At 40.4% G+C, this 15,444-nt stretch overlaps 1 protein-coding gene across 1 annotated transcript in view; it reads left to right on the top strand.

The window, feature by feature from the left end:
• cadps2 (Ca++-dependent secretion activator 2) overlaps positions 1 to 15,444 on the top strand; it is a 158,997-nt gene that overhangs the window by 24,144 nt on the left and 119,409 nt on the right. Inside the window, 1 exon segment of the mRNA XM_063874216.1 lies at positions 7,878 to 7,991. Coding sequence (XP_063730286.1) covers positions 7,878 to 7,991 — 114 coding nt within the window.

Raw genomic sequence — 15,444 nt, 5'->3', positions numbered from 1 at the left:
ACAGCGCTCAGTCACATCAGGGCAGGGGATGCTGGTGGTTTTTCAGTCTCATAATGAACCTCTGCAGTTCTTTCAGAGCCGCAGGAGGGTAAACAATTCTTATTCAGATTATAATGTGCATGTATTTTAAGGAGAAGAGAAAGATGTTCAGTCCAGGCAGCAGTGAGGGTGATTACTCACCTTTTCCAGAATGAATTTTGTTTAGTATTTTATTTATTGTTGTGATTTGCATTATTTATTTTACATTTTCAAATGTTGGCTTCTCGTCATCCACAGTTAGTTTGCCTTCATGGTGCACATGCCTTATTTTTTTTTCTAAAAATGATGGGATGGTAATATGTTATGTACAGGGATCAGTGTTGGACTTTTGTGGGTGTGGCTACAGATTCGGATCTGTGGGCTTACTGTCCTTCATCACATCCCTTCTATAGATGGATTATTGTAAAACAGGCAAAGAAAACCAGTGGATAGTGGCTCGATTTTGGTCAAGTTTGCATTCATACATCTACAGTCCTGCCTGAGTTTAAACCAGTTTGATTTGAATGCAAACCTCCTGAGCTGATGCATTTGTGAGGAATGGTTGTGCCCAATTAAAAAGGATGTTGACCTGTCCATGGGCATCCTTGCTTTGCATTCTGCTGTAAGGTGAGTCCTCTTTCAGTTTCAGTGTGGTATCTGTAAGTCTACTTCCTAACACACATATGTTCACATACCCCCACAGTAGTTAGGCAGATCTGCATTTTTTTTATTGAGTTTCCTGCAGATATTTCTTCCCCAGAGGATGAACCATAAAGATCTCTGTGACCCTGTGACCTTTCCTATGTACGGTAAAAAGTCAGGCACTCAATGTTGCTGCAACCTTCGACAATAACAGGTCGATAATATAGAGAATGATTAATCCCACCCCTATAGAGTGCTGCAGGACTTTATGAAGGCAAATCTCGGAGCTAGCGTCGCCCTGGTTCCCATGGGAAAATGTTAATGGGAATTTCAATTGGATTGGAAAAGTGTATTCTTCTTGCACGCTTTGTTTTGTTGTCTTGAATTATATTTAACAAACCGTGTTTAATTATCTCCTGTGTGCTAATTCCTTTTTAGAGACCCTTAAAGCTTCAAAATTCTCCACTTGGGATTCTTTACTGACTTGGTTTGTCTCACCAAAATATTCGTTCAAACTTTGGTTGGACAAAAACCTTGAATAAAGCATGAATACAGCCATTGACTTTGATATGAGCCAATCAAAAGTGCTTAAATGCAATCTTTATTTTAGTGGTTTATTCAATTAGAAGCCAGAATCGGGCGGAAAAAAATGTGGCAGTCTGGGCAACTGTTTTATTAAGTACTGTGTGTGCGTGTGCGTCAGGAACTGGTCCTCGTGTCTCAATAGATGTTCCAAATGTACCGGAGAATCTCCCTCTGGAACACAGGGAATTCAGCCTTTGCAGACCATTTACATGCACTAAAATCTGTATAAGCCCAACAAGCAAAATAAGGCCTAGGAACATGTGGGAAAAGAAGATCTAACTCTTATCAAACTATATTTTTCCTCGGAGAGGAGCACTTTCGTGTTTCCTCTCCCTTGGTTGTGTCCTGCCTTGCTCATGGGCTGCAGACGGAGGGCAGCTGTAAATTACTGCAGAGCCAGTTTGTTACAGAGAGAAAAGAAATCCAGGAAGGTGTTGCAGTCTGATGTCATTTCTTCTGTGTACCCAGGCACTGAAGAGATTACCCATAGTGTGTGTGTGTGTGTGTGTGTGTGTCATGGAGAGACTCACACACACACACACACACACACACAGCCCTCTCTGTGGTCATTGATCTGCCATCGGGAGGTTCCTGCTGCCTCCAAAATAAGCTGTCCACGCTAACCGATCATGTCCTCCTCCTCGAGAGGAAAGAACTCAAATTAAAGCCTTGAGCATAAACAAACGTTAATGTACACACACAGACACACACACACACACACACACACACACACACACACACACACACACACACACACTCACACACTCACACACACACACACACACACACACACACACACACACACTCCTGCTAAAGGAAATCACCTCCACTCCTTAATCTCCCGGGACAGAGGAGCAGCAGGTCACAAACCTGCAAATTAATTCATGAAGATCTCTCCTCATGGCTTTTTTCAGACTCAAACATTGTTGGTGTAAAATTCGGGGCATTTTCACACGTCATTGTTCTAAGGAGAACTGGATACTGACTTGCACGAGGGCCCTGTTCAGCTCTATAGGTTCAGTAGGGCAATATGGCCCGAGTCAATAACAAAAATAAGGGCTATAAAAGTGTTCGTACTGGATCGTTGATTTTAATTTAAAATAAGTGGTATGCTGAATTACAGACGACTCTCAAAAGCCTTTTTGGGCCCAATGATGTCATCGAATCACAAGCTGTAGTACCACTGTTTGGCCACTATGAACATTTGACTAAATGCTCAACACACTTCCTGGGGACTTGTAATAAACTCCTGAGCATCAACTACGATGTCACCTCCTTTCCAATTACATAGATCACATTAAACCCTGATTATTAAACCCAAATGTATTAAACTAAATGAAGGTTCCCTTCCTTCTGCTTTATGACTGTCTGTAGTAGCATTTTATATATATTTTCCTTTGCTTTGAGATAATTCACATGCATGCATAAAGAGGCCAAGGCTCCATCTGCTCAGGGGGGCTAACATTCATACACACTCACACACTGTTGGCCATCTATCAGGAGTCATTTGGGGTTTCCGTATCTTAGGGGAACTGCAGGGGCTGGGTATTGAACCATAGACGTTCTGATTGGTGGATAGCAGCAGCCGTTTGTGTGTATTGCTCTGACAGCAGTGGTGTGAGTGGATGTGAAGGTGACGTACATCAGCCTTTTCTCGCACTGGCAACTCTTAGCTCCGTGTAAAGTCCATTTTTTGGGGGATAAGTTGCTCCTTAGAAAGTCCAGCTACTCCAAAGTCCGGTTTAGCCCACTTTGGATTGTGCCAGTGTGAAAACTTTCTTGGCCCCGGGCTAACGGCTCACCTAGCTTCGGCACTGTGCAGCGTGAAAAGCCCTTTAGATGATAAATCCTGCAGGAAAAATGTTCCCGAGTTACGAGAATGCTTCCTAGAAAGTTTCCGAGGTAGAAAAGTGAGACTTTCCCTCAATTATCTTCACCATTTAATCATCATTTACTGCCAACAGGACTTGGTTTTGTCTCCCCACATCAGATCAGTGGTGTCAGTTTGACGTGTTGCTATGAGATTTTGTTCGGATGATCTTAAGATGATGGACAGTTTGACAGTTTATCTAGCACTGCCTGTCTTATCTGCTCTAATCATATAGTCGTTTGGAGGCATCACTCAATGCCCAGACTTTCTGTTTTGCATAACGGATACTGATCACTTTCACTGTCACCGATATTATCAATTTGCCTGGACTTTCAATCCTTATGACACTTCAGAAACTACAGTATTTTCTCATTGAGCCTGTTGTTCTTACAGCAGGTACATCTTTGTTTTTTCAAGCTTCTTCTTGGAGTTATGAGACAGCATTTCAACCTGAAAATCATCACGTTTCTTAGTTTTTTGTTGTAAGTGTACAAAATAATCCAGTGATAGTTGCTGCTAAACTAAAGGAGGCTAATGTTGGGCTATAAAGGAACTACAGCACGGTCACATGACTTCACGTCTCCACCGCTAAGCTAAAGGCGGCTAATGTTGGGCTATAAAGGAACTACAGCGTGTTCACACGACTTCACGTCTCCACCGCTAAGCTAAAGGCGGCTAATGTTGGGCTATAAAGGAACTACAGCACGGTCACATGACTTCACGTCTCCACCGCTAAGCTAAAGGAGGCTAATGTTGGGCTATAAAGGAACTACAGCGTGTTCACACGACTTCACGTCTCCACCGCTAAGCTAAAGGCGGCTAATGTTGGGCTATAAAGGAACTACAGCGTGTTCACACGACTTCACGTCTCCACCGCTAAGCTAAAGGAGGCTAATGTTGGGCTATAAAGGAACTACAGCACGGTCACATGACTTCACGTCACCACCGCTAAGCTAAAGGCGGCTAATGTTGGGCTATAAAGGAACTACAGCACGGTCACATGACTTCACGTCACCACCGCTAAGCTAAAGGCGGCTAACGTTAGACTATAAAGGAACTACAGCACGGTCACATGACTTCACGTCACCACCGCTAAGCTAAAAGATTTTATTGCAAAATCTATGTCGAGGCAGGACGTGATGCTGATGATACTGGTACACCGCCCACCCTTATGCGATGTTTGGAACGTGTGAATTAGCACTAAACAGGACAAGGTTTTCTATAGGTGTCTGCTTTAGACGGAAAGCTTTTAGTGTCTCAGAGAAAATAAGCTCAACAGCAGCAGCTAATTCTGTCTGAGAGCTGCTCTGAGCGTCGCTCCCTGAACGTTTAGACGTTTTGACTGCTGACCTCAGAGTTGTTTTACCCAGCAGGAAGCTCCTCCAAGAGCGACAATTTGCCACATCCCAAAAGAGCAAATTACACCTTGACCTGGATGTTTTCTGTCGTTGACGGAGCACAAGTGCGCCTCGTCGTGCTTATAAACCCCCCCTGGGATAAATCCATTCCCCAGATAAAGGCGAGCAGACGGGGAGGCAGGGACAGAAATTCAGCTGAAACCTGACGGGCAGCTTTTCACAGCTTCTTTTCATGTGTCACCTCACTTCATGGGCAGGATGCATTTGTAAGATGCCATTACTGCCACAGTCACCTGAGAAAAGAGGCTCTGAGATGTCAGCTAAAAGGGCTCTGGAAAAAGGAAGTAATTTTGTACTTGCAGGCTATTTCTATTCAGGGGATAAAGCCCATTATGCACTTGTGTGCCTGCTCTGAAAAGATGGATGAAACTGTAATAAAATACAAATAAGCTTTGGAAGATGAATCACAATCTGAGCTTCACCATCTGAAATTTCAACAATACCAAATCTGAAAATGATTCACAACATTTTGTCGGCCAAGGACATGCAGTCCCTAAAATACTAATTTGTTCTTCCCTGTTGTTATGAACAGAGTTGCACATTATGATCATGATATATATGCTGTTCTAAATATTTTACATTAATAAGATGATCCTGTTTTTTAACAATCCAAGCTCAGTCACATGACTTCACGTCTCCACCGCTAAGCTAAAGGAGGCTAATGTTGGGCTATAAAGGAACTACAGCACGGTCACATGACTTCACGTCTCCACCGCTAAGCTAAAGGTAGCTAAAGTTGGGCTATAAAGGAACTACAGCACGGTCACATGACTTCACGTCACCACCACTAAGCTAAAGGCGGCTAATGTTAATGCTAATAATTCCACATCTTGTCAGCTTGTGTTGACCACATTCAAAAACACATTCAGAAAGCCATGGCTTCCAGACGACGGAACAGGACGGGCTAAAATGCTGACTCCTTTCTGGGCTTTTGGACTCATTCCTGCACCACTCTGTTTATACGTTACACTATACATGAATTGAATTCCCTTGCTTCACGGTCTTCTTTTGGTCTTCCTACACTCTCCTCTCTGCTCAGAGCTGGTAGTGAGTGTTTTCATTAAATCAGATCTGCAAACAAGTTCGACTCTGCCTTTGAACCTCCACTCTGTGAGGACAAATATGTGTCTTCAGCATGAATATGTACTCGGAGGCTGCTGCTGCTGCTGCTTTCTGCTCGCACCACCTTTCTCTCCAGCCTCCAGCAGGACTTTTGTTATCTGTACTCTGTAATGGACTACGTTTCACATTTTCAACCTGTTAGATGGAGGTTGAGTCATTTTGCAAACGGTCACAACCTGCTGCTTTCCATAAATTCAGCCGTATGATCTCTCCCGCATTTAAAGGTGAAGCGCAGCGGCCGCATTTAGACACAGAAAAGGCGAAGGAAGCCCACACAAAAAGCTGTCGGCAGGAGATAAGTCTCTGTTCACTTTGTGGAGTCGGGGAACTGGCACTTTGGCTCCCAGAATGCATTTGTTGCTGGCAGTGTTGTAACAGGAGGAAGAATAATGGTGTAATTTCCTCCGGACGCCTCATACATATGCAGCGTATGAGTTTCCCGTGATGCTGTCGCTCATGAGAACTTAAAACGCTCATAGAGCACGATATGTCAGCTGTGGTTCACTGCACAGAATAACCGGGGCTGATGACATTTATGGGAATGATTTTGTTCTCCGAGCATGACTGCACTGCTCTGCGGGGAAAAGCTCCTCTGAGAAATGTGGTTATTGTTTTGGAAAATATTTATATCAACCAGTGTGATAAAGTACATTCTTCATCGAGTGCTTTACCTCAAGGGGTCCTGTAATGGTTTTGTAATGTTCTCTTTCCTGTAGTGTTCTATAGGTTTTAGTGCATGTAAATGGTCTGCAAAGGCTAAAATCTCTGTGTTTCCTCCAACTATGTAACACTCAGGGTTCTATTAGCTGGCGCTCCAACACTTTGTACGGGATGGATTAAGGGGCGGGACATCTCTAAACGGTTCACCCCCATTTATATACAATAAGCTATACTAGGTCTATAACGGTCTATACTAAATACTATTTTCCTGACTTTCCTTAAAGACTTTGTGAGTGGGGAGATATAGGGGATTTAACCTCATATTTAAAACAAATATTTGTATTTCTTTTTTTGTGTTCAACTTATTTTGTTAACTGTTTATTTTTATATAAAAATCTGTATTATTTAAAAATATTTGCACACTTTTACTGTTTACATTTTAAGGTGTATTTTTTGTCTAGCGCTCCAACACAAACGTGATGGCTAAGGGGCGGGACATCTCTAAGCGTTAGACCAATCATAACAGAGCCGGCCAGCTCACCAATCAGAGCAGACTGGGCTCTGGTTTTAGACAGAGGGTGAAAAGAGGAGCTGCAGCACAGACAGTATGAGAAAAATAAAGAGCTCTTTGAACATTAAAGGATGGAGCCATGTCCCAGGAGAGACACTACATATATCAACACAAAGAAGATTAAGAATTATTTCTCAAAATTTCACTTTTTTAATATAATTTCATTTTTTCTGAATTTAGATTTTTTTTCTTCAGAATTTCATTTTTTAAATAATTTAACTCTGTTTTTATTTTGAGTTTTCTCTTAGAATTCCGACTGGGCTCAGCTTTCAGACGGAGGGTGAAAAAAGAGGTGCTGCAGCACATGAAGTATGAGAAAAACAAAGAGCTTTTTGAACATTGAAGCAGAAAATCCCATCATGATCATTTAAAACATCGGTCTCAAAATTGCAACAGCAGTAAAGCAAGCTGCATAAAGCCCCGACACCCTGTCCCAATTAGAGGAAAGAGGATAAAAAATAACAACCTGTACCAATGCTATTACGGAGCTCTGGTTACACATGTTGATACCCGTCATAAGCACAAAGAAACGTATACATCAGTACTAAACAGTCCCTCTATGCAACAATAGTGGTAAATTAAACCTGTGAAACCAATGGCGGCGTAGAAATTAGTTTAAAAAATGACCTTATTATGGCTTTAAAGCGTCTGGCGGTGTGTGGTTAATGAGCTAAATTTTCATTATGGTCCCTTGAGAATCACCATCACTCTGAAATGGTGTCTGATCTTTTTCTCACAGACACATTCCTCTTCCCTCTGTTATTCTTGGCCAGCTGTGTTTCCTAATGGAAGACATTTGTTGGATAATGAGACTTTTCTCTCCTCTTGTAATGATGATGTCAGACTTTAGCAATGACTCTAATCTTGTACTTTTGTCCTGCTTCTCCTCCATCTTCTTCTCTTCCTCTCCATCTGTTTCTAACTGATTACCCTCTCCCTCTCTTCCTCTCTTCCTCCCTTCCTCCTCCATGCATCCTCTCTCCTCTCTCAGGTGAACAAGCAGCAGCTGCAGGCGGTGAAAGAGCGTTTCCTGGCCTTCCTCAACGGGGAAACTCAGATCGTGGCGGATGAAGCTTTCTGCAACGCTGTGAGGAGCTACCATGAGGTAGGGAAATATTATCTCTACTCTCTGGAGCGGTGCCAGGAACACCACTCTTTGCAGGCAGATCTGAAGTTAGCATCTCCCTGGTTCCTCAGGAGGAAAATTGGGATTCATTGGGTCTTATTATTGCAGAAAATAACCTCTGTGGCAACACGTGTTTACACGTTTTGTTCAGCAGGATAATAACCAAATGTCCACAAAGCTAACTTTAGGCTATAAAGGAACTACAGCACGGTCACATGACTCCACGTCACCACCGCTAAGCTAAAGGAGGCTAATGTTGGGCTATAAAGGAACTACAGCACGGTCACATGACTCCACGTCACCACCGCTAAGCTAAAGGCGGCTAATGTTGGGCTATAAAGGAACTACAGCACGGTCACATGACTTCACGTCACCACCACTAAGCTAAGGCGGATTAGCTAAGGCGGCTAACGATATGCTATAAAGGCAACACCATGCTCTTGAGTCTCTTTGTCTTCTCCTGTGTTTTTAAGTGGCCACATGTTCAGTAGTTCCTCCGTCCACCTCCACCCCTCTGAGACAGAGTGGTCTTTAAGCTCTTATGGCACAAAGTAATTAAAGTTATCGTGAGCATCATCTGAAACAGATTAAAACATCGATCTCAGCGGCTGTTTTCTCTTCGAGAGAGGCAGTTTTTCGTTCCCTCTCCTCAAAATGAGGCTTTTTAATTTCCCTCTGCTCCCTGTGACCGCCCACATCTCTGCAGTCCCTCTGATATTTCGGAAACACTTCTCCGTCCACTTTTTTGGGATCAAACCATCCCTGCCGCAGTTAGGATTGCGAGTTGTAGAGACACAGGGATTGTAGCCTTTGCAGACCATTTACATTCACTCAAACCTATGTAAGTCACTACAGTAAAGTGGAAACCCCAGAAAGCAGAACAGGGTCTCTTTAAAATCTCATCAGCCATCAAAAAACTTTGACTTCCAGAACAGGAAATGCTAAAATGCTGACTCGTTTAAGGGTTGCCAACTGATTCCTGTCGTTATTTTTGTATTTTTATCCAAAATGCACTCTTTGTTTGGATGGAAACCCATCCCCTCACTCCTCCACAGACACGATACAAATCCTCCCACGTCACATCGAGTTTCCGTCTCCGCTGTTGGAGGAGGACAGCTGTGAGCACAGATTGCAGAGAATTTCCTCACTCCTTTTTATTCCATTTCTTCTCTATCTCCCCCCCTCTTCTCTGCGTCCCCCTCCTCCTCCTCCTGCCGAGGCGCCTATCATTTGGTTTGAGATCTTATCGGCCACTTGCAGCACTGTCTCCGTAATTGCCAGTAGAGTGTGAGAAGAGAGGACATCGGCGGAACTCTCGATGTCAGCGCTTGTCTCGCTGACAGGCCCGATGATCAAAGTCCTCCTAAGTGGAAATCATCGTCCCCATGAGATCAGACACCAACACTTTCTCCTGAGACATACTCCTGCAATCACGCCCTGATCATATGTGTACACAGCATCTCCAGGGGTTTCCATTCATCGTAGAAACTTCTGGGGCTCTTCAGACTCACTTCAGGAAAACAAGAGATGATATATTCCTGCTTCTCGCCCCGCTTCAGCTCTGCATCATTCCTGGTAGACAGTTGACTCGTTTTACAAACACACACAGTGAGCAGAGACAAACAGGAAATGCTGTTCAAACCAGAACAGCATGAAAAAGTTCATTGGAACTATTCATGGCATTGTTGCTGAAATATAGCGACTATTTGGACAATTCTGATATTATTTTAATATATTTATCGTGAACGATGAAGTTACTAACGAAGATGTTTTGTGTGTGTTTCAAAGCTTGGTTTATCTGTGCAATAGTGTCATTGTACTGAGGCTTTCTGCAAGGGCATTGGAGTAAATTTCTACAGTGGCCAACCCATGATATTACAACTCCTGTTTCCGTCACTTCGTGCAATTTAGCCCCAGAATACTTCAGTCTTTCAAGCATGTTTGAGTGTTTTAAAACCCATGGTTGTCGTATTTGTTGAAAAAAAGATAAATATGAAATAAAACAGAAATACCTTTTTTTGTTTCGAGGCAATTTTTGTTGCCAGGATTCAGTCTGTAGTAAATGAGGGGGCGAAGACATGCATCACGGATCTCCGGCTGGATGGGAGACACATTTTGTTTTATGGTACATGGTATTTCATCACCCGACCCTACATCACACGGTTCTGAGCTGCAGAGGAAAGCGTCGCCGAAGGCAATTCACCATCATTAGCCGACACAGGGAGGAGACTGTTGTGTAGATGGAGATGAATCATCAGCAGAGGAGGAAACTCTGAACTGGCAACCCAAGAGGAAGTGAGACAGCTGGAGAGGCCACAGGATTTCACAGCTTTCACACTGATTCTCCTCATCATGAGTGCAATTCATTTCAGGGCAACATAAGTTCCTGTGCTGCATCATTGTCTTTGCACCAGCCTGGGTGTTTCTGTGAGGCGAAGGAGTTCAGATCGTAAACACAAAAGCTGTATTCACACTTTAGAGCAAGCTGCTGAGGCCTTGAGACCAACAGACTGCAAACAGACTACAAACACACCGTGGGTGGAGGCTGTAAAACCGTCCAAAACTCTCTGAGATATATAAAGGGAGGACAAAATAACACGAAAGCTTCATGAAGAAGGACGTCAGTGACTGTAGGAATCAATAGGGAAAGTTTGACCAATATACGTGATAAAAAGATATGGTTACCCCAAAGAAAACGTTGTGTTCCACCCATATTACGGTGCAAAATCAATGGAGCACGTGCAGTCAGTGTGCTTGCTATAGCATAATATGTATGAGTATGTTTTGGGCATGAAATGTACGTGAAATTATGGTTCACTCGGACACAGACCGTGACATTTGACCATGAAACTCAAACTACTTATAGGTAACAAATCATTTCAGTTAGTTGTACGAGTTGGTAGGCCTCCCAACAGGTCATCTATTCGTGCCTACAGTCACAGTCTGGTGCACGCGTGTAAACGGTGTTGCTTGTAAACGGTGTTGCGTGTAAACGGTGTTGCGTGTAAACGGTGTTGCATGTAAACGGTGTTGCATGTAAACCGTGTTGCATGTAAACCGTGTTGCATGTAAACGGTGTTGCATGTAAACCGTGTTGCATGTAAACCGTGTTAAGTGGAAACCGTGTTGCGTGTAAACGGTGTTGCATGTAAACCGTGTTGCATGTAAACCGTGTTAAGTGGAAACCGTGTTGCTTGTAAACGGTGTTGCGTGTAAACGGTGTTGCGTGTAAACGGTGTTGCATGTAAACGGTGTTGCATGTAAACCGTGTTGCATGTAAACCGTGTTAAGTGGAAACCGTGTTGCGTGTAAACCGTGTTGCGTGGAAACCGTGTTGCGTGAGCAAAAGGTCAGATAGAACAGCTTTAAATGTGACGTTTGTTTGTGCATTTTCCAGAAATTTGAAAAAAATTCAGGTTTTTTAGGATAAAATGATCATTTTGAAGAAATACTCTGAAATTCAAAAAAGAATACATTTGGGAAACAAATCTGAAGTTTGAATAAAATCAAAAGGAACAAAAAAAGGGATAAAAATTGTGAATTTTTAGAAGAAGGTGATTAGGGCCACATGAAGAAGGAGGTGGAATAATGACAACATAGTGGGACATTTTTAAAAGTCGAAATTTAGAAAACAAAGTCAGACATTTAAAAAGAAATCTGGATTTTTAGGAAAAAGTGATCATTGGAGGACATTTGAAAAGACGACATTTAGAAAACATTTCAGAAATTTGGAAAAAAGTTATAATTTTAAAGAAATAGAAAGAAATTCTGAAAAACTTGAAATTTGAAAACAAATCAAAAGGGACAAAAAGTGTGGATTCTTAAAAGATGAAGATTACGGCCACACTAAGAAGGAGAATTTCAGAAGTCGACTTTTAGAAAAACAATCTGAAGTTTTAAAAGAAAATCAAAAGGAAAAAAACAGACCTGGGAAAAGTTGAATAGCTGCAGTCGCCTCCCTGTCTCCGAGTAATTGTTAGTAGGCTCCAGGATAATGAGAGCAGCCATGGCCCTGTCATTGAAGACTTTGTCAGGTGGTGTGAGGACTCCTATCCACAACTTAAGTAAAACCAAGGACATGATCATTGATTTTAGAAGACATCCCCACATGCATGAAGTATTAGCAATCATGAATCCGACAGTAGAATTTGTCCAATCGTGCGAATATCTCGGGACAATTATTGACTCTAAATCGGGCTCTGATCCAAACTGTGAAGCTGTATGCAAGCGGGGGCACCAGCGTTTGTACTGTCTTAGGAAACTGTCCTATTTGAACTTTGATCGAGTCAATTCTGTCTTTTTCCTTAATGTCATGGTTCGGTAACCTGACTTTAAAGAGCAGAAACTCTCAGTCAGATTATGAAGTGGTCCAGCAGGCTGATTGGTGAGCCGCAGCTGAACCTGGAGACCCTGTACCTCAGGCAGTTACAGCGCTTATCCAGCTCCATAGCAGACAATGACTCCCACCCTCTGCGCTCAGAGTTTCAGCTTCTTCCTTCATTGTCCCAAAGAGCAGAACTAAGCGGTACAAAAACAGCTTCCTCCCAGCAGCTATTGCACAAATTAATAAATCATAGGATCATAGTCGCGTCACATAGATGCCTATTTATTTATTTATCTATGTATTTATTTATTTATCTATTTATTTATTTATTTATCTGTTTATCTATGTATTTATTTATCTATGTATTTATTTATCTATGTATTTATTTATTTATCTATGTATTTATTTATTTATCTATGTATTTATTTATTTATGTATTTATTCATTTATCTGTTTATTTATCTATGTATTTATTTATTTATCTATTTATTCATTTATCTGTTTATTTATCTATGTATTTATTTATTTATCTATTTATTCATTTATCTGTTTATTTATCTATGTATTTATTTATTTAGCTATGTATTTATTCATCTGTTTATTTATTTATGTATGTATCTATTTATTTATCTATGTATTTATTTATTTATTTATCTATTTATTTATTTATCTATGTATTTATTTATTTATCTATTTATTTATGTATTTATTTATCTATGTATTTATTTATTTATCTATGTATTTATTTATTTATTTATTTATCTATGTATTTATTTATTTATGTATTTATTTATGTATTTATCTATTTATTTATTTATCTATGTATTTATTTATCTATGTATTTATTTATTTATCTATGTATTTATTTATCTATGTATTTATTTATCTGTTTATTTATTTATGTATGTATCTATTTATTTATCTATGTATTTATCTATGTATTTATTTATTTATCTATTTATTTATTTATTTATCTATGTATTTATTTATTTATTTATCTATTTATTTATTTATCTATTTATTTATTTATCTATGTATTTATTTATATATGTATTTATTTATCTATGTATTTATTTATCTATGTATTTATTTATCTATTTATTTATTTATCTATGTATTTATTTATCTATGTATTTATTTATTTATCTATGTATTTATTTATCTATGTATTTATTTATTTATGAATTTTGAATGTCCATGTTTTTAAATGTTTTGAGATTTGACGGAGCAGGGTGTACTTGTACTTCTATTAGAGATGTGTGTGTTGTCTGTGTTTGTTGTTAGTGTCAGGATGGATTCCTTGTCTTTTTATTCGCAAACCAAATCAACCTATAAATAAACCACCTGACCTGATGCTTCTCACTGAACTGTACAGCTTATTAAAAGGATCAGATAATGCAGCTGATGTGTCTGTGTTACTGCGTGGTGTCAACATCAGTTTGCCATGAATTCAGTGATGGATTGTAAGCATTTGAAATGAAGGGTTTAAGTGTTCCTCCGTTAATAAATCAGACACTGATGCCGCAGCGCCGTACCTCTTCATATCAGCTTTTTCCCCTTCCGAATGGTTTGTGGTGGGTGGGTGTGTGTAGTCCACTGCCCTCCGTGTTCCTCCGAGAGGTAAAGAAGTGATTTGAATCGCTCCTTGCTGCTGTCTGCAGCGTGGAGTCATGATGTGACGGATCACAGATACACAGGTTGTGACTTTATCGCTCACCGACACTTTCAGTCTCACACCCTTCACGAACATGTAACGCCGTCAGGCTGACAGGAACTAGCGTCATGCATGCTAAAAATGAAAGAAGAAGCAGGGTTGCTCTCTGCTTTTTTCTGTTGCTGATAGAAAGGTTTGCCCTTAGTCATTTAATCAGAAGGATCGGTCTGAGAAATGTCTGTGTAAAATGACATGTGTCTTTGTTGTAATACTCAAAATGCTCGATTGTGTATGTTTGTATACAGTAGGAATCTTACAGTTATTGTTTGAAGCCGTTACTTTAGGCGGTGGGAAAGTGATGCTCATGTTATGTGTTAAAGACTAAATTAATAATTGTCTAATCAAAACAAAACGCCAATTAACAAGACAAATAATAATCCCTTTCTGACAGGTTCAGTTCACTTCCTGGTCAGGTTTGAAACTGCTTTTGGTTTTAGGGACATAAACTAAAGCTAAGAGATCGATATCAGAACGGGTGGAGTATTTGGAAAGTGATTTAGTCCTTTGTGTGGAGGACCTGCTGTAAAAGCCATATTCCACTGTAGTCCCGAAGGCACCAGACTGAGAGGTGTGATACGGAAGAGCTGCAGTGGTTTTATTACCCGTCTATGATATCCTCTCTAAACTCTTTATTCCCCCTGTGCCAGAGTTGATGTGTTTCTTCTGCAGGTTATATTTATAGAGGACATACCTGCAGCTGTGTATGTGTGAGTGTGTGTGACCTGTAATTTAGTGCTTTGGAGCAGCTGGAGTCCGGTGCTTCAGGTGTGTGACATTTCTGCAGCACAGCGGGGGGCGGGGGGGCGGCTGCTCCAGAGCCTCCAGCTCAGATATATATTCCATTTTCATATTTTATTTCTTACATTTCCTGCAACCTCCTGACATCGTAACCACCGACGGTCTTCAGTATTAGACCTGCTGCTCGTCTCCAGCCTGCAGTAATAACACCTTTAATCTGTGGGAGGTCCCCGGGTCAAAACCACTTCAGAAGTCAACACCATTGCCTCCCAGTGATTCCTGTCTCCTGTGAGGAATCAATATTTTCTGACTCCTAATCAGCTCCTCTCATCCTGAGACCCTGACCTTTATATCTTCACATATACTTAAAAGAATAATTACTATTACTGATTAAATAACGGAGATTATTCAAATATTTAACTGTTTTAAAAGCTTTTTAAAACAGTTAAATATTTTAAAAATGTATTATAAAAGAAGAATGGGCAGTTTAACCACATTTAAATATAATGGCAAATTAAAAGTAGTTTGTTTGTGTAATAATAATAATAATAATACTAATAATAATAATACTACTAATAATAATAATAATAATAATAATACTAATAATAATAATAATAATAAAAATAATATAATAATATATATTTAAAATAATAATA

This window comes from Eleginops maclovinus, chromosome 2 (genome assembly GCF_036324505.1).
Source record: "Eleginops maclovinus isolate JMC-PN-2008 ecotype Puerto Natales chromosome 2, JC_Emac_rtc_rv5, whole genome shotgun sequence".
NCBI lineage: Eukaryota > Metazoa > Chordata > Actinopteri > Perciformes > Eleginopidae > Eleginops > Eleginops maclovinus.
The sequence above is the reverse complement of the archived record's forward strand: the minus strand, read 5'-3'. Positions and strand labels throughout refer to the sequence as shown.